At 42.9% G+C, this 19,766-nt stretch overlaps 1 protein-coding gene across 1 annotated transcript in view; it reads right to left on the reverse strand.

Annotated features, from left to right (window-relative positions):
* The window catches only part of EXOC4 (exocyst complex component 4), a 390,126-nt gene that overhangs the window by 58,470 nt on the left and 311,890 nt on the right, over positions 1-19,766 (reverse strand). Inside the window, exons 12-13 of the mRNA XM_072356793.1 lie at positions 8,094-8,230; positions 1,729-1,884 (exon numbers count right to left, since the gene is read on the reverse strand). Coding sequence (XP_072212894.1) covers positions 1,729-1,884; positions 8,094-8,230 — 293 coding nt within the window. The remainder of the gene's footprint in view (positions 1-1,728; positions 1,885-8,093; positions 8,231-19,766) is intronic.

Below are 19,766 nucleotides of genomic sequence, written 5' to 3' on the forward strand. Positions count from 1 at the left end.
CATTGGACTTATAAAAACACTGGCAGTGCTGATTATACCCACTGCAGTACGAGCAAATGTTTCTGTGACTAGACGTATTTTATACTTGTCGTTTCCCTCTTTAGTCTGCCTCATCTTTATGTTATTGTGCTTGCATTCAGTGAACAAGGAAAATGACAATCTGGGCAAATTAGACTTTAATTTTCAACAGCTTCACTTACTCCTACAGTTTTATAGCCAAATGCCAATCACGGATGTGATGAATAGTAATGGGAATGTGCAGACGAGCTTTTTGACTCGCCGGAATGACAAAGAGGACCTGGTTCTTCAAGATGGGCCAATGACTCAAAGAACAAGCGATTTACAGTGTGCAAGGAAATGCAATCTGCCTGCATACAGGATGGGGGAAAAAAAAAGGTAGAAACCATTATTTTTTTGGATACAGAAAGTTGCCTCTGAATGAATCCCCACTGGAGGTACCACTGTTTTTCAAGACCAGTCACCTTTTGGGTGTCCTTAGTAGCTTCTGGTCTATGGATGGAGATGGAAAACTGCTCTAGTGCAGAGAGCAGCTTTGGTGGCAATTCCTGATGTGGGAATTCCTGCCCAGTACAATCAGCTGTCCTCACCACTAGGTTGAAGGACTGCACTCTCTCTGGCCCTTGCATGGGTCATCAAGCAGGACAAGGAACCTGCACTAAACAGGAATGTTACAGAATGGAAAGAAACTGGATTCCTCCAGAGACAGAAATAAGCCTTTCCAGTTCAAGATTGGAAGAAGTCATTAAAGGATCTGAAGAAGGTGTTACATGGATACAAATAAATGACTCTAATTTAAGTTCAAACTGGGTGAAGGGTACGTTACGACACTGTGTTCAGTGCAATGTTGACAAGATCAAGTGGTGATCACAATGTTGTATCCTCACTGTTTTTCTTAATGGTCTTAAGTTGTGCCAGAGGAGGTTGAGACTGGATACCAGGAAGAATTTATTCAAGGAAAGGGAGGCTGAGCACTGAAACAGGCTGCCCACTGCAGTGTGGGAGTCCTCCTCCATAGAGATATGGAAGGATATGGTTTAGTGATGACATTCAGTAGGTCAGGTTGATGGTTGGATCTGATGATCTTGAAAGTCCTTTCTAATCTGGATAATTCTATTGTTCTGTTATACGAATTAAAAATAACCCTTTTTCTTCTTTTGTGCCAGTCACTTTCCTGACTTGTTCTACATGCCAAATAGCTGTGAATGAACAACAGAGCGAGCAGAAATAGTCAAAAAATGAAGGAATGTAGTGAGCTGGTGGCTGTCATTGAAGCTTCCTTACTGACCTGTGGTGTCCCTCTCTCCACTTTTGATGTATCTGAGGAGCACCACTTTCTTGTTCTTGAACAGGATAAAGAGCTTCAGGATGGTTTGAAATCATGGAATCATAGACTTGTAAGGGGCACGTAAGGATCAGTGAGTCCAACTCCTGGCTACACACAGGACTATCCCAAAATCCAAACTGTGTATCTGAGAGTGTTGTTCAAAGCCAAGCAATGCATGGGAAGTTCCCAGTTCAACAGAGACGATGCCTTCATGTAAGGGCATACGAACTTGTGTTTTATTACTCCACTCAAGGAAAGATCACTTCTGAAGCTCCTCTCATACCTGGAGACACAACACTGTAATTACTTTGCTTCCAGCTGTTCTTACCATTGTTACTCCTATTTTAAAACCTTCTGCAATTTCAGCTATAAAATATTTTTACCTTATAAAATCTTCCTCCTCCTCTCTCTTGGGTCTCAGTTGCTTGGGCTGAGCCATGTTGCTCCAGTTGGGCAGAGATTTCAGGAGCCTGCTGATATCATCATCCTTAGCCCAGGATGCGCTGATCACCAGCTTTTCATCTGACTGCACGATGCTCCTGTGGGAAACCAGCAACAATCACTTCATCAATTACTAATCCATTAACAATCACTAATCAATTACTGCAAAGTGAATTCTACTTTTCACAGGGTTCCACGCATGTTAATTAAAATCTCTACCCCGTGTTGACCTGCAAAGCAGAGTATTAATGAATGGGTCCAAATAGGAGTTTAAGAAAGAGCTTGTGGGGAAGGCAAGCAAGCAGATGTGACATAAATTCCTCGTGACTCGTGATGTATGTTGATAGAGCCCCTTTGCCATATTTTCCCACCCCTGAAATCATTCAACTTACAATCAGTTTACAACTGGAGGGGATCATCCTGTACTAAGACAGCAAGAAGGTAGTTTCTCTACAGCTCATTCTCTCTACCATCCCAATTAAGGCCACCATTGGCTGCTGATTGTGTTGTGAATGCAATGTGGAAACCTGCCCAGAAAGACCTGGGTGGGAGGCATCAGCTGGCCCTACGTGGGGAGCAGGCCTGAAGCAATGAAAGGAAATGAAGGGTCCAGAATCTTCCCTCCAGTCATCCAAAACAACTAATAACACAGTTTGCAGCTGAACTGTATGTACGTGTGAAATTGAATCAAAGATCACAGTGTAATTCAGTTATGAAGACTTTCCCCGTTTAATGTTATTGGCAGTGTAACTAATCTGAAATCCTGAAAGCCAGCAACTTTGGGAGATAAAAGGGAGACTGTAGTTGGAAGTCAATTATCTGTCTAATTTTTGTGTTGGGATTGCTCAACATCAGCATAGTGCTCTTCCATGCTTGCTATTTTTGTAGCACCGAGGGACGTGGTTTAGTGGGAATAGTGGTCATAGGTCAGCACTTGGACTAGATGACCTTAGTGGTCTTTTCCAACCTAAATGATTCAATGATTCACTGGCACAGCAGTAAGCTGAGAGTCTTCTCCCACTCCTGAGTTGCTCGGTAGACTGCAAAGATCTGGGAGTCTTTTTTTTTACCTTCTTAGAAAAGGCAAGGGGGAATTAGGGGTACTGGTGTTTCCTCCTACATCCTACCACCAATTTCCTTCACTGGTAACCCTCTACAAGGTTCTTCTAGGAGGTCTTTGCATAGTAACAAGTTGGACTGCATTCTCAGCTCAAGAAGAAGAGATGTCACCCATCCACAACACTCAAATTATGAGCATGGTGGTACTGCTCTCTTTCTGGTGTACACTAAGAAGATGCAGAGATTCAATGCTAGGTCTGCCAGTTGAGAACTGGAGTTGCTGGGTGTGCTGCACTATGGCCAGATGGGTGCTGGCTCAACCCAGGTCAGCTGAACCTGGAGCTCACAGTGACATTCATTGGGTTGCATGCTTTCAGGATGCCAGCTGGGATTTTGCATGGGGTGCTACCCATGCAAAGTGGTGATTTTAGGATGGCTTATGCAAGATCACAACAAGGATCCTGCAGGTTTCTAAGGGGTTATGTGAGATAACCAGTCTCGTATTAAGTAGGCTTTGTCAATAAACAGATCCATGCATGTTTGACAAAGAGTGAAAATAGCACTGAGGTAGGAGCCAACACTGATTTATCTTGAAAGAGAGCAGATCACTTCTTTTTCCACCAGCAACCTACCACTCCTTTCACCTACCACCAAGGAAACAGCCTCTGCTTGGTAAGTACACACATCACATATATTTACATACAAATATTCCTTATCTTTAAATTTCATGTTCGATTTGCCACAGATAAAAAATAGACTGAATTCTGTTTCCAGCCACAGAAGGCCTCGGCTTGAAAATATCAATTTGGCCCTCTGCTGCTGTTTGGGAACTCGGTATTTTTTTGTTTATGAAAAAGAGCATTGCTCAACACATCGGAAAAAAAGCCACTCCACTAGAATCTCTGACATCCAAGCTAGAAAAACTGAATTTGATGATATTTGGCCATTTCTCTGCCAAGGCAGGACAACTGTTCCATGGAATACATCAGGCATCGCTTTCTCCTTTCCAGATTTAAATGACTAAAGTAATAGACTCCTTCCCTTGGGAGTCTATTTCACAGATGAACAAACCTAACTCTTGGACAAAAAAAAAAAAGAATGCTAATACTGTACCCATGTTTTACTTTACTTAGTTTCATCCCATTACTCCCAGATATTTTCCCTTACAGGCGACTCAGTACTCAGCCTCCGTACTCAGCTATTTAGAGCATCATCATAGTCCTTTAGATGTATACCATCTTTGGGAGCATTCTATGGAGTCAGACAGAGGACATAGCTCCCTCCGTGTTTCATGATCCTTATTATGTGCTGTCCTCAAAATGGCTATTGCTTTTTAAAGTGGATGTCAAGGGAAGAGAGAAGGATGTCCATCTGGCTGCTATAGCAAGTTCCAAACTGAAACAGGTCTCCTTGTTTTTTTAGGGTCAGCTTTTTCCAAGGGCCTAACCCACACAATTCTGTTTTTTTTCTTAACTTTTGGTGGTGTTTTACTCATAGCACCATGAGCCACTGGAGTCCTTGGCAGATTTCTCTACTGCAATCAGTAGGATGCCTCAATGGTGGGACACTGCCACTACTACGTGGATCCCTTTGAATTATTTCCTTACTTTTTCTCATGGTTGCAACACCTCCTAATTTTTATTGACAGGCTGGTTTTATATAACCACCTCCTCATTATGGAAGGTGTTAAATAAGGTGGAATGTGCCCTGATCTCTGTTGGAAGCCCAGCTTTCCCCATCAATTATAGACACCTTTTCCCCCTCCTTTTCCTTCTAACATCTCAGTTTTCAGCCTCCGTACCTTCTTATCAATGTCAACCTAATTCAAGTCCTCGAGTAAATTATCACAAGACAGGATGACATGTTTTAGTGCAGCTCAGAGTGCTTCCTTCCAAACACCCCTTTTCTCCCAGAGTCTTTCGCAATTATTCCCGCTGTTGTAATAGGTTTACTTGCCTCCACCAATGCCATAATCAACTAATTAATTCACAGCTCAATAGGCCCAGAAAAATGCCATCTGTTTGTACCCAGCTCTCAGGAGTGGATAGGGAATAGATGGAACTCTTGCACAGGTGATGGCACATGTGCAAGAGGGTTTGCTCCTCCACAGCTCAGTGAGTTTTAGCCAGAAAACATCTGCTGGTGGTCGTAGTCCCGGGCTGGCATCAGGGTACCTCAAGGCTGGGAGCAGAGTGATGGGGAACATCTCCGGACACAGCTGGGGATCAAAGATTTTCATTAGGTAAACATCTGTGCACCACAGGGGTTAATTGGGCTCTGTTGAGTCGTGTCAGTAGTATTTGGGAATGATTTTTTTCTCTTCCCATGGCCAAGGGGATGTTGCCACGTTGAGCTCTGCTTGAATTGCTAAGAGTTTAAAAGAAGTGAGCTCAGCACGTGCCAGGCCTGAGGGACACAGAAACTGCCTGGAAAGTTTTTAGATCCAAAGACAACTTATGAATAAAAAAGCTTAATTCAAGAAGATGCCAGTATAGAGTATTAAACTGAGTGTTAAAAGCAGTTTTCGGGGACTTGAGAAATCCCATTTTGGTTTCCAGTCCCTCACCCTGAATGAATTCATCTTCTCATTTTCTTATCTATAAAAGGGGGGCTTAGTTTTATTTGGGTTTGCTCATAATGTTTACAGAAGGCAACAACCAGCTTTACCCCACCTAATTTTACAAACACAGCTGACAGTTCAACCAGGAGGCCGATCATCATAAACTTCCTTCATAGCTGATGGTGAGAGTTGGACACTTCCAGATTGCACGGCCATGTTTTAAGACGAATCTCTCTTTGGAGATGTCCACCTCTTTTTTACAGAAAGAGTAATTTGTGTGTCTGAATTCAGATTCTTCAAATATGTCGAAGAAAGCACAAGAAAATACTTGTTCAGTGGAGACGGGGTGAAAAAAGATGGAGAAGGGGTGAAAAACAGAACCCAACGTTTGTAAACAGTCTGTGTTTAACTTCTTATGAACAGAAGACATCTCAATTAGCTCGGATTCGATACACTTCCAAAATGTGTCGTCAAATGAAGCAAGAAAATCTGTAGTTGCTGCTTATATAAATGACCGATCCATTCACAATCAGCCTTGTTAGTTTCTGTATTTGCTAGAAAATCAGAGCCAAGTGGAAATCAAGCTTGAAAAATCTCAGCATGGCATTTTTTCATGCTGACGTCCTGATGGAGCTATCTGTGCTGCAAAGACTCCAAATAAAAGCGTCTTCCTTTGAGGAGCCCGTATTTGAATACATTTAATCTGTGTTTCTTGCTATTCCCCTTCAGAAAACACATGCACATGGGAAGGGAACAAATGCCACGTGTTCTTTTTACATAAAACATCTCTCTGCCTTCCCAAATCCTTACTATTTTGACATCTCAAGAACAGATACACACTCCCTCCCTCCAATAGCTATGCATTAGGATACAGCTCTAAGGGGCTGATTCTGACTTTAAGCAGAATTCTAACTCTATCATTGTGAAGATTTTTCTTCTCAAACCCTGAAGGAAAACCATGGTCAACGCTGAGCCGTAGAGATGCAATGTCCCTGCAGAGGGCATGCCGACCTCGCTCATTGAACCGCTTGCAGGGATAGCTGCTGTATTCCTCTGAATCATTTGAAATGTATATAGATTTCTATTTCAGTCAGTCATTTGCTAGCAGCAAAACTAGAACATTTCCTGTTTTTCCTCCTGCTGTAATCAGGATATTGCCAAATGAGGGCTGTCCTAATTACGCCTCAGCAGGTGCCAAAGCCAGGAATGGTATCAGGAAAGGAAGGAAGGAAGGACCTTAAAGTTCAAGCCAAAGAAATTACATCTATTGTCTGGCTCCAGTCAATGAAGTTTCATATAAAATATGAGCATTTTGGACAATGGCACAAGCATAGCTACCAATTTACACACACGCTCGGACGCCGTTTAGCCCCCATATGTGCTCACTGCTATTGTTGGTGCTATTAATAATAATAATGAGCCCATACGCAGCCGCTCGCCAGATGAAGCTTCTTCTGAATGAAATCAGGCAATAGGAAATAATTTCTTAATGCTTTGGTCAGAAAACACAAGGGGCTTTTTCAGCTTCCCCTGCTATCGCCAGCCTCAATTAGCTATTAAAGGAGATTATGTATAGCAGCTATTATAGCCCACATTGCTGCAGCATCTTTAGTGTCTTTCAATGCAAGTATTTATCCCCGCGGCGCAGGGCATGCTCCTGGCCCCTCTCCCCAGGGAGAGCCATTTTACAGATGGGCAGCTGAGATGTACATAGAATATGTTACTTATTAATGGTTACGAAGGAAATCTATGATAAAGTACCCAAAGGACTCAAACTCTGTGTCCCAACCCTGTGCTCAGTGGGACCACACTGAGTTGAGCTTCCACACCATGGTTTGGGAAGCAGTTAAAGACAGATCTCTCCCCCTACCCACACACACACAAAAAAAGACAAACAGCACAGAACAGAGCATATGACAACCCCTTAAAAGAGTAAATTTACAGGAAGGTTTAGGGCAAGTGCCACAAAACCCAGCATGTGTGTATTTACATGGAGTGTTGTGGTTATGAATTTCTACATTGGTGTGAGATCTGAATACTCAAATCTCTATATAAATAAAATACAGCTGTTTTTTTAAAAATAAAAATTGATTAAAAAAATGGGGGGGGCGAAGAATGTTCATATAGAAAGATTTGACTTGCTTTACAACTAAGCAATAGCCATAAAGAATCACAGAATTATTAAGGTTGGAAAAGACCTCCAAGATCATCAAGTCCGACTGTCAGCCCACTATACATCCATTTATGTTAGAGACCATGCCTTATGCTCTCCATCTCCAACCTGAAGCCAGCTTTTACCTGATTAAGAGCAATGCCATGTTGTTTCTAAGCTCTGCTATCACCTACCAGGCACTAGAATGGGCTGCCCAGGGAGGTGATTGAGACACTGTCCCTGGAAATGTTGAAGAAACACTCAGCTGCTGCACTAAGGGTTCAGTGGGGAAATACTGGTAGGTGGATGGTTGAAATGGATGATCTTAGAGATCTTTTCCAGTTTTGTCAGTTCTATGTTTTAAAAAGCTTAAACCATAGGGTGATTAGTACAAAGTCATTGGGAAGTCAAAACTCTTCATATGGCAATGATCACTACTTCAGATTTCAATATGTAACTCCTTCCTTCTTGTGTCAGGAAGCAATAGAAGATGAGCAGTATTTTCAGCATACAAAGGTTTGTGATCCTGTGCATACCTGTAGGCAAGGGTGCACGTGTCCTTGTACTCCTGGAGCTTCACACACACCATGTTGAGGAACTGATCTGAATAGGCACTTAAGTCGTGCATCAGGTTCATCAGGTCTTGAACAGTCTTCTCCACAATTACCGTGCTCTGGAAAAGAAAGTAAGTAGGATAATGAGTAGCCATAGATCTTAATCTCAGCCTTCTCATGTTTTGCTAATTAATGTGACAGATGCAACCATACAGCTGATCCTCTCTGACACTGAGCAGATGCTGGAAGAGTCCATGTCGCTGAGTGACATAAAACAGAACAAAAGAGGAAAAAGTAGGAACCATGTGAGAGAGGAAGAGGGATGGCTAAAGGGCTTGAATATTAGGTTGGGAATAATCTGGCCGAGGACCAACAAAGCTCAATGGGTTTGTTGTCCATGAGATGAAACCTCAACATTCAAATGTTTGATTATAGCATCACAGAATCGTTATAGTTGGAAGGGATCCGTGAAGGTCATCTATTCCAACAACTCCCCTGCACTGAACATGGACATCTACAGCTCAGTCAGGTTGCTCAGAGCACCATCCAGCCTGATCTTGACTGTTCACAGGGATGAGACATCCAACACCTCTCTGGGCAACCTATGCCAATGTTTCACTACACTACACCCTACTGCTTACATCTGTACAAACTGCATGTGCTGGGGATAAGCATTCTGCCAGAGGCTGAGGGTTAAGCAGTACCTTGCAATCCTTTTGTTACTACAAACAGTTTTTAATACAATCACAGGAAGAACAGGACGAATCTGAAAATCAAAAACACTGCTCCATAGCCTACAGATGAGCAAGCTGAGACATCCTGCAGGAGGAAGGAGGTACTGTGCATCTGATAACATCCAAGGTTTATAGAGCCCCATATGAATTTTGGGATTTCTGAGGCACCCCAAGGTGACTTGCCTGCTGTATTTAATTTTGTTGCTATAAACAATACAGAAGGAAGGTTATCAAAGTCCCAAGCTGATACAAATTGAATTAATATTAGGCTCGGTAGAACGAAGGGCTCCTCCTGAGCTAAATACAAAGGCAAAGAAGGAGACTGAGACACTGGGAGTTGTGCTTCATTTGAGAAATGTTGGACTGCAGTTACATTGGGGGCGTGCAGGCTTGGAGCTCAGTGATATTTAAGGTCCTTTCAAACCTATGATCCTGTGATTCTGTGACTCCAGGTACTTCCAGAGAACATAAGCAGGAGGGAAACTAACTTTTTACACAGACTAATACAGATAGGTCAAGGGGAGATGGCTTTGAGCTATAAGAAGGGGACATTTAGGTTAGATGTTAGGAAGAAATTCTTTACTTGGAGGCACTGAAACAGGTTGCAGGATGGGGCATCCACAACCTCCTTGGGCAACTTGTTCCAGTGCATCACCACCCTCTGGGTGAAAACTTTCCTCCTAATATCCAAACTAAACCTCCCCTGTCTCAGTTTAAAACCATTCCCCCTTGTCCTATCACTATCCACCCTTGTAAACAGACATAGCCCCTCCTGTTTATGTGCTCCATTCAAGTATTGGAACCTCTTAGCGTGGTTGCATGTCCAAGGCATGAAGTTCTCTACTATACAAGGATATATGGAAGGACAGAGTCTTTCCCTTGTAGTCTTAAGAGATATCACTGAATATCATGGGTCTGGAAATCCCACTCATGTCTCACAGTGGACAATGAAAAATGTGATTATCCATATGAAGAAGCAAGTTATTGTTTTTGTTTCTCTTATATGAGCTCGTAAGTCCGGTATTCTTTTTCCCCATGTATAAATGTTAACTTTAATGCCTCACTGTTAGAACCAGCCCCAGAAGGAGACAGTTGGATTTGGACTGAGGTGACAAGGCAAATTCTGTATTTTCCATGCGTGAAGTCAGAGATATTCTTCTGAATCCCATCAGCATGTTGGAAAGAGCCGCCTTGTCCTCTGCTTAGAGCCAGACATTGGCCCTTGTTGCACGTTTATCCATTCTGGTGCAAAGTGAGGCACCTTTGCTGAACCCCTTTCCACTGCTTTTGGGCTGGCTTAGCTCTGAAGCTGAGGGTTGAGGAACAGCAGCTCCTTTATGAGCTCAGATGCAATGTAGGCAGCTGCTTGTAGTAACAGGAGCAGCACCAGCATCTAGAACATCTTGATAGGACATGGGATAATGGCATTAAGTTGCGTCAGATGAGGTTCAAGTTGGATATAAGGAAAAAAATGGGTGATGACACACTGGAACAGGCTGCCCAGATTGGCTGTGGATATCCCATCCCTGGAGGCATTCAAGTCCAGGCTGGATGTGGCTCTGGGAAGCCTGTTCTGGTGGTTGGTGACCCGGCACACAGCAGGGCCTTGGAACTGGATGATCACTGTGGTCCTTTTCAACCCAGGCTGTTCTATGATTCTATGAATGTGAGCCAGTTTCAATCTGCCACATCAATATTTCATTGTGCAACTCAGTATTTGAGAAAAGAACAACTTAAAAAAACAAATACTGGATGTTAAAAGGGACGGCATTGATGGTTTCTGTGTCGTTTCTCCCATTTCCCTCCTGTCTACAACAACATTAAAACCAGAGCTGAGTTCCTGCCAATATCTTGATTTTAGAATAAGGTCTTTTGATTTAATGAGAATATTAAGCTACTCGTATGACTTAAAAAGAAAAAGAAAAAAGAAAAAAAGAAGAAAAGAGAATTACCATATGAAAGAAGACAGAACCAGATATGTAATGGCTATTTTTCTGAACCGTTCTAACCTTTTCCAAAGCAATCCTGACACATCTGCATGTGTCCCTGGGGATGCTATGTATTAGGATGCATTAGGCCATGTTAATACAGCTGGATTCGTTAGCTGGGCCAGCACAGGATCTTCTAAAACTCCGTGCGAGAAAATGAAAGGCAGCGCATGTATTATCAGAGAGTTACAATCCAGTTGCTGCTAACCCATCCGGATTCATTAACAGCAAATGGATATGATCAAAGCATAATTTTATGGCAAGGCACTTCAATGAACCCTTTTTAAAAAAAAAAACCTATGCTAACAAGGAGACTCATCCGCAGAACAATATCCATTGCCTCGCACCTGAAAACACGGCGTGGTGCTGAATCCCAACGCCACGCCAAGGGATGATTCATTACTCTTACAGCACATCGGGGTGAAGGTTTTAAAAGGGTCTCATGGCTACTAAAAATAAAAAGAAGCTCCTTCGTATGACCTCCTGTCCGTTAGCTACTGCCAATGTGATGTGATGAAACAGAATAGCGCGGGTCGTTATTAACACCGTGGGTTTTACCTTTCATGTATTTTGCAAACATTTATCACTGCTCCTTGATACAGCCCTTATTCTCAGTTGGACTGAAGCTTCAGATAATGTAAAGCAGCTCCAGGGCACGTATGATTTACGCGCTGACCGTAGTGCTTTCATCGGCCCAAAATGATGGAGAGGAATAAGCAGCCTCAGATGTATTAACCCCCATTTGACAGATGGGGAAGAAAAACAACAACAACTAAAAACACATGATGGGATTTCCTTTTCTGTACTCGCACCCCTCACTGTGCTCACATCCACTGTTTGGTCTCCATGAACACTCAGCAAGCATTGGTGAGCATCAATGGGTGCAATTTTTTCTGCATAGAATTCAATGACGCTCCTTTGCTCCATACACATTTCCATGTCAAATGCCATTCTGTCTGCTGCCATCTGTCTCATGGCAGCAAAATGTAAGGGGATACTGGTTTGGAAGTTTCAACCTCTACTGCCCATACAACCAACATCCACCTCTGATGCTGTGGGCCAACATCATAAAGCAGGAGGCACTATTTTCGGAGCAGCCCTCATAAAATATATAACAGCTAACACATGTAAGTAACAAAACACATTAATTTCTATTGCTTTTTATTAAAACACGTGAAAAAGACCACAAAGCCACAAAACTAGTGGGATGTTTGACTTTGCTTTTGTGAAAGTGACGCATCAGTCAGGTTTGATGGACGCGGCTGCAATTCTTAGTGAGCTCTCAAGGTGTTCGCCAGAGATCTTGGATGAAGTTTTACTCTTCCTGTGCTTCATCCTTGAAAACTGCTGCTCACAAATGTGTGTGATGCCAAAAGGCAACGATATGAATACACGGATAAGGTGTGACTGTGAAGCGAGGGATGTTTTCCTCCCAAAGAGGGCTTATAGAAGTCTGGTAGAGAGACATGACTGTGCTGCTCAATGGGGAAATGCTGCCATGCATGCTGGGCAGGGCTGCTTGTGTCCCTTGTCGCTATGGGTTGGACATGCCTGTTCTACAGAAAGACGTCACTCAATGTACAATGATGCAAATGGGGTTTCCAATGGTCCCCATAGCAGATGCAAAGGTGCATGGCACAATAAGGCAGAGATCAGTGAGTTGCCAACACAATGAGAAAGCTCAAAGCAACAGGTCAACCCTGCACAAACCTCCAGTTTTCAATCTGTTGCTCTGTTTCCTCTGACTTCCCAGCAAAGAGCAACAGATTACAAGAAACATCTCCACCCTGAATAATTTCTCTTTCTCTGCATAAATCACAGCTTCTTCCAAGGCCATTCACTTGCAAACTCTTCATTGTCTTGGGGAAAGAATGGCGAGGATGGGAATTTCCCTGTGCAGGGATGTCTTGAGCATATGATGGGCTCTTGAAAAGGCAGCAGATGGAGGAAGAGACCTTGGCACCGTGGAGGTTGTCGATTATTAGTTTATTATTGCCCATCACTTAAATCTCCTTGAGATGTCTTGGCAGAGGAAAGTACCAGATGAATGCTGGATGTGGCTGTCTCAAAGGAGAAAATAAATAAAGCCTAATCTAATTTTTGAGCCGGAGTGGAGCTGACACCCCACGATTTAAAAACTGCTACACAGAGCACAGCCGTAATTAAAGCCAGAACAGGAGGGACAAAAGCTTTGCAAACCTCTTCAACTTCAGTGCTGACCCCACAGCTCTGGGTTTGGGACCACTTCCAAAGCACGCCGGTGGTTAAACTTCACACTGACACCTTGACATGAAACATTTACTTCTGCAATTTTTTTTTAATTATTATTATTTTTTTAATTACAGCTTCTCAGCTGTCCCCACTCATCCCCCCTCACCCCTCCCGCTCCTCCTTGAGGACTTTTAATTCCTGTTTCCAATCATTATTCATCCTTCTTTCCCGGCATTGTGAAGGTATGTTCAGCAGGGGGCTCCAATGACCCACGCTGGGGCACTACGCATCAAGAAAGAGCTAAAAATATATAAATCAACACATCGAGGGAGGAAACCTATGCCTGTCCCAGCAGGAATCCATCATCCATACGGATTTGTTCTGCTTGAAGCTACTCTCACCTGTCTTGGGTGCTGTAATGCTGTGTAATCATCCACTGTGGTGACAAACTCTCCTATGGGTCCCTGTGGCTTCCAGGGGCTCCGGCGTCTTACAAAGCCATGACACAAAATCATGGTTTGGGTTGGAAAGGACCTTTAAAGGTTATCTAGTTACAGGTTCACACTGTGGGGATGCCTTCCACTGGATTAGGGCACCTGGTACATGGATTGATTATCTTCTGCTGTATTTCTGCTCCTTGTGATTTGTTTCCAGGCTTGAAGCTTGATCTGGGGTCAGAAGCTGCCCTGTATTTCCTTTAGAACAGAAAAAAACATGGGATAGTGAAAGTGGATGGCAAGTTTTGAAGCCTTGTTCACCATCACTGCTATGCCCATGTATCACAGGATCATAGAACTGCTGGGGGTTGGAGGCACCATCTGTCCCCCCTCTGTTCCAACAAAGCCAATAGAGATGTGCCCCATATCCAGGTGGATTTGGAGATCTGCAGGGGATTGAGTGCACCCTCATCTGACACCAAGTCCAGGAGAAATGCTATCTGTCAGAGGATAGGAAAGCCCTACAGAGGGACCTGGACAGGTTGGATTGATGAGTTGAGGCCGATGGGATGAAGGTTTTTTTTCCAGCTTTAAAGATTCTACGATTCTACCTGAGATGCAGGGTTTAGGATCTAGGATTGATTTTATTACGACGTTAATTATTATTAACGTTATTCCAACTCCTATCGCTGTTATCAATTTTATTGTGGCATTTATAGAGACTGACGGGATTTCGGCAGCCGTGAGAGCTTCTCCACATTCACACCCAAGGCAAACAGCTCTGAAATGGGAACCTCCTGCCTGAGCTGCCTCCCAGCCCGCGTCCCCCACCTGCGATTCCATCTCCTCCAGGCTGTGACCCGTGATGCTCCGCAGTGTTATGCTGCCAGCTGCAATTTAGTTACCCTGCTGTCAATTCATAACGCTTTATTACCCAGCAGGCGTGTGAAACGGAGCTCTGAGGCAATCTCCCAGCATGTGCTGTGCTTTACTGGTGTGGATAGGAAAGGGAGGGAGCTGCTTAAATACCTGGACAGCACAACAGATAGTGATAGAGAGAAAATGGATGGAGATAAATAAGAATACAAACGCATTCACTTCTTTTCTCCAAATTCTGCCAGTTGCAAAAACATCCTGCAAGGCCAATGACATAACCACTCTCTCACCCCATTAGATGATGCTGATGTTGGATGATTAGGTGATGCTGGTGGAGTGAAGAGATGGAAACCAGTCTAAAAACTGAGCTGGGAACACAGCTTCCTGTGAATGCTGCCACAGGTTGTTTGCTTAAGCCTACTTATAGCTGAAAATGAACCCAGATAAGTTCCTGTGGGCAGGGGAACAGGTATGGTCAAGGCAAGAGAGCTGGGTGCTCCCCAAGCTCTATCACTGCTGCGTAGAGACAACCTGCACCCCCAACTTATATACAGCACTAAAACAGAAAAAAAACACCAAAACCCTAAACCAACATATATATATATATTTTAGCTATCAGAGAGAAGATGATAGTCCAAAATTGCCTGTTTTACTGATTAGTGGTTATTTCACACTGAGAGATAAGGAGGCTTTTCAATTTGTTTTCTTCTCTGGCACATCCAGGCTTTACAAAGGGCAGGAGTTTTTAGTATGTATCAATTCAAATGCATGTTTAAATGCAGAACTCTTTTTTACAGCCTCAAAATCTGATAGCCTGCTTTTCTCATATGGTATTTTTTTCTTTTTTTCCTCAGCAAAATTCATTATTCCAGTATCAGTTCTACAGAATCCGGCTCGTTACTATGGTTATACTACATCCTACTGCAACTTTCCTCCTAACTCTGAGGACTGTTTTTTAAATGATAGCTCTGCCTGTTTCTCCGCAGGTGATATTTGCCACCTCACGGGCAATGGGATTCTGAGGGATCCCAAGTACAGTATTTAAACACACAAGTCTCTATTGTACACAAGGTTAACATGAACCGCAGCCAACCTTGCCAATGTGCTGCAAGTACCAAATCAATCACAACCATTTAAAGCACCAAAAGAGGAATCTTCCAGGGATGCTTTCCAAACGATGCTCTACATCGATTGAAAAAGAAAGGGAAATGATATTCACAGACACTGCAACTTCAACAAAAGCCTTCGCACTCTGAAAGCACGTGTGCCATTTCTGTGCTGCGTGAGACCACGTCACAGAGCTAAAGAGAACACTGAAATGATCACCAAGTCCAACCATCATCCCATCCCTGCTATGCCCACGTCCCCAGTTGCCACATCTACCCTTCTCTTGACCACCTCCAGGGATGGTGAATGCACCACCCCCTGGGCAGCCTGTGCCAATGCCTCACCTCCCTTTCTGAGAGTCATCTTCTTTTCCCAGTACCCAACCTTTGCTTCAGATTGCAAAGAGATGCTGCCTTAGAAAGACTTCCCTAGTTTTTGCTGAAATGAACTCAGTCCTTACAGCATCACAGGTCAGACTCAGCCAGCACTAGACTGTGTGTACTTCTACGCCATGCAGGATGTGGAATTAACAGCTGGGTTCTAATTCAGCTCTTCTTCCCACTAATTAGTGACCACTGCACACTGACACGCGTACTCTACAAAGCCCAAACGAACTAGACTTGTTTATCACATTTCTCTTCAGCCCTTTGCACAGAAAGAAGACAAAGGGCCTTTTCTGACCTCTTCTCTGGCTGTGACATCAGGATATTTTTCAAGTTCCTTATTTATTTTATTTAAGCCCTTTAAATCAGTATAAAAAAGCCATAATGAGATCCAGCGGGATAGGATCTGAAGCAAGCTACTCCTTTTTAACACTGTAGGTAATTAACCACTAGGAACAGCTTGCAACTGTGTGTGCAGGATTCCCCATCTATAAAAGGCTCTAAATCAAGCACAGGAGCTTTTCTATAAGATAAGCCACATCCAAACAGGAGTCATGGACTTGATGCAGAAATTACTGGGTGAATTTCTGTGGCTGACTGTATAGTCACACAGGATGCATTTAGTCTGATTTTGAGCTCAAATAAATTCCATGGGAAAAGATGGTTGTGTTCTCCTGTTTAACAAGAGAACAAAACCACCCTGACAGTCCAGAAGCTCTGAAACAAGCATCTGAGAGCAGTGACATTTTCTTCTCCAGTACTGGTAATGCAAATCTGCCCCCCAAAAATGAGACCATAATCATTCAGATCTCTGAATTTACCCATAAAACAGAAATTCCTGGCACGTTAACTCTTAACCAATGCCCAGGTGCTTGGCAGCATGGCAATAAAATTCAGCAGGTCCATCCTGCTGGAGATGGACCATTGGCAGAAGGTATTGAGTTCCTCTGCAACCAAAAATCAGAGTGCTGGAACTGGAAGTATCTGCTTGGGAAGACGGCTTTCCCTAGACTTCAGACAAACATGCATATCCAACACCAACTAGTTTGGTATCAAAGCATTGCTATGAGCAGGAGATATTAAAGTTAGCTTGGATAAGAATTTCCTTCCATTTACTGCTACCACACATCTGTTCGTGCGGCACAGGAGCCAAGAGGAGAAGGAAACACAAGGTTGCACAGAGGGGAAAGTTTGTGAAAGTCCATCTCCCTGCCTATAGATTGCTCTCCCATCATAGGCAGCGGCACTTGAGACATTTAAATCTTCACCAAATGCTACAGGAGTAATTGCATAATAAGGAATACTGCTGCCTTGGCAGGGAGATGGACTGGATAACTTAATAGGTCCTTTGTATCTCTCACTTCTCTGATCCTGCTGAGTTCTGTAGCTATTATTAAAGACATTTTTTAAGGTATTTTAATTTACTTCTCTAAATGGATTTCTATTCATTCACTCCCACCAAGTGAATGTTGTCAGGGACATTAGCAGCATGATAAAATAGCTGTAGCTTCATGCTGGTTTTAATGTGTTACATACATAAGGAAAGTCATTAGCTCTTACCCTTTAATATACCCTCTTTACTGCTGCGTAACTGTTTATCACTCAGAAGTGCCAGGCACAAACTATGCCCTTCCTTTATTAATCAATATACATTTGTGCAAGGCTGCAATGAAAAGGAATAACATTCAGTTATTTCGAGCACAGATTGTACTGCAGGAGCTCAAAAGCCGGTCCCTGACATTTTCATCCACCCTGAATATTCTCAGAAGTGGCTCTTCTTCGTATTTTGCACAACTCTTCCAATTACAGGTAAACTCGTGGCAAGGTGGAGATTTATTTCCCAAGCACTGAGTGGCAGCTTCCCTTCTCCTTTGTAATACCTGATTCTAGAACATCATTAGCGACCTGCAACGTGACACAAATTGAACCCAGACCAGCAAATTAATGACGCTCAGAAGTAGGGCATCAATTCTGGAAGTGGAGCAAAACTGATTTTTAAATAAATGTTTTCATATGGTTAGCCCAGTTTGGAGAATAAGAGCCATCTGTATTATTTTTATGAATACTCTGTCTGCTTGGAGGCCTGTTCTCTTCAATCCCGGAATCCCAAGGTTAAAATGCTTTTATGTGAAAAAACTTTATTGCTGGAGAGGAAGAACAGATGTGAAGGAGAGATGCTCCTGGACAGACCAAGATGCAAAACAACCTGAAAGAACAGAAGGGAACAGAATAGGGCTGAACCCCAAAAAGAAGACACCGTGCCTCTGGATTTATGTTGTACACGTGGACACCAATGTGAAGACATATTCAGGCTCAGCATAAATGTGATATAAATTCTGCAAGTAATGAAAACAGGAGCGTGAGACTGCATGGAACAAAATGGCCAAATAAATATATAAACCACAAATATTGGCTTTAACAGGTAACCAAGGATGAGCTCGAGAGGTCATTCCACCAATATTACACAACCATTTGTCAGACTTCGGAACAAGTGTCAAAAAGCCCCATTTGTTGGGCTAAATTACACCACAGAGCATCACGACCAATGTCAAAAGAGGGTTTCTAGAAGGTAATGTCCGATACAGGGTGAGTCCCAGAAGGCAGAAATGGCTCAGATATCACGTAAGAGCACTGCATTTCATGTTTCTGTTCACTGGGCCTCTTATTCTTCATTAACCAACAACAATCAATAAGATAACTGGGAATAATGATTGGGAACTTTGTATTTTTGAATATGTTCCCAAATACTCACACAGGCCAACTACCAGCAGTGACCTTGAGATGGATTTCTGCAACTCAGCAGATACATTTTTGCTAAAACCCTCACTATGCTTGTTTCAGGGAGAACACGTTGCCTCGTGCAACGCAGCCTAAGCATGCAGGCCCGGGCATTACCATTGACAGCTGTGATTGATGGGCTGCATCAACAGCCACCGGCTCCTGGAGAGCTACCCTCAAGTTGGAGCTATTGGATTCTGCTAAGGTTGAATTTCATTTTAAAGAGGGGAAAAAGAAAGTCTTTTTAAGGGGAATTTACACCCCAGCGCACTCAAACAAAGAACGTCACAGAGGGATTGGAGGACGACAATTTGGTTTCATGGCAAATTTTAACTTTTCTCATTTAGAGTGAGTGAAATCATAACCTTTTCCATATTCTCTCTAGAACTGACCAATGCTGAAATGTATTTACATACAAAAATGATTTCTGCCTGGCTCGGTGGTTAGGAAACCAAAAAGAAGGAGTAAAAGGTTTCTCTTGTATCATTCAGTCAGCAGAAGGACTTAGACTTGGATATCCTACTGTGGCTTAACCAATGGACTATCCTGACCAAGAGAGATGCTGGACTTTTCAGGCCCTACTTCCTTTGCTTTTCTGAATTTCAACCAAATATATTATGTTATGGGATGCGTAAATCAGAAATCAGCAAAAAAAAAAAGCCTTCCAAACACCTCCAGACATAATTGTAGTGGAGCTGACATCTTCAGTGAAGAGCTTCCTATACTCATCATTCCAGGTACAATTTAATAACTATTCCAGGTACAACTTAGCAACTGAAAAGCAGAACCACTATGAATTGAGTCGCATTATATTCAAGGTAGAAACACACAGAGATATATACACACAGAAAAGAAAATCAAAACATCCTCAGCCTTGTGAAATCTTGGTTTTGTAAAACTTCAACATTTGTGAATAGCTTAAGAAGTTGGAAACTACAACAGGATCAGTTTAATCTTCACATGCTAAAGCTTCATCCATTCATTTATTCTCCTTGTTTATGTTTCTGCATCTACTCTTGGGGCATGAGCAAGGTTTGATTTGACTACGTAAGGGTGACTCAGGGTGCCCTGGGTGCCCCTCAGGGGCCCAAAAGGGGAGAGAGAGCATGAAGCTCTCTGCCCAAAGAGCATGGAGAGGACA

Source organism: Excalfactoria chinensis, chromosome 1, assembly GCF_039878825.1.
Source record: "Excalfactoria chinensis isolate bCotChi1 chromosome 1, bCotChi1.hap2, whole genome shotgun sequence".
Classification (NCBI taxonomy): domain Eukaryota; kingdom Metazoa; phylum Chordata; class Aves; order Galliformes; family Phasianidae; genus Excalfactoria; species Excalfactoria chinensis.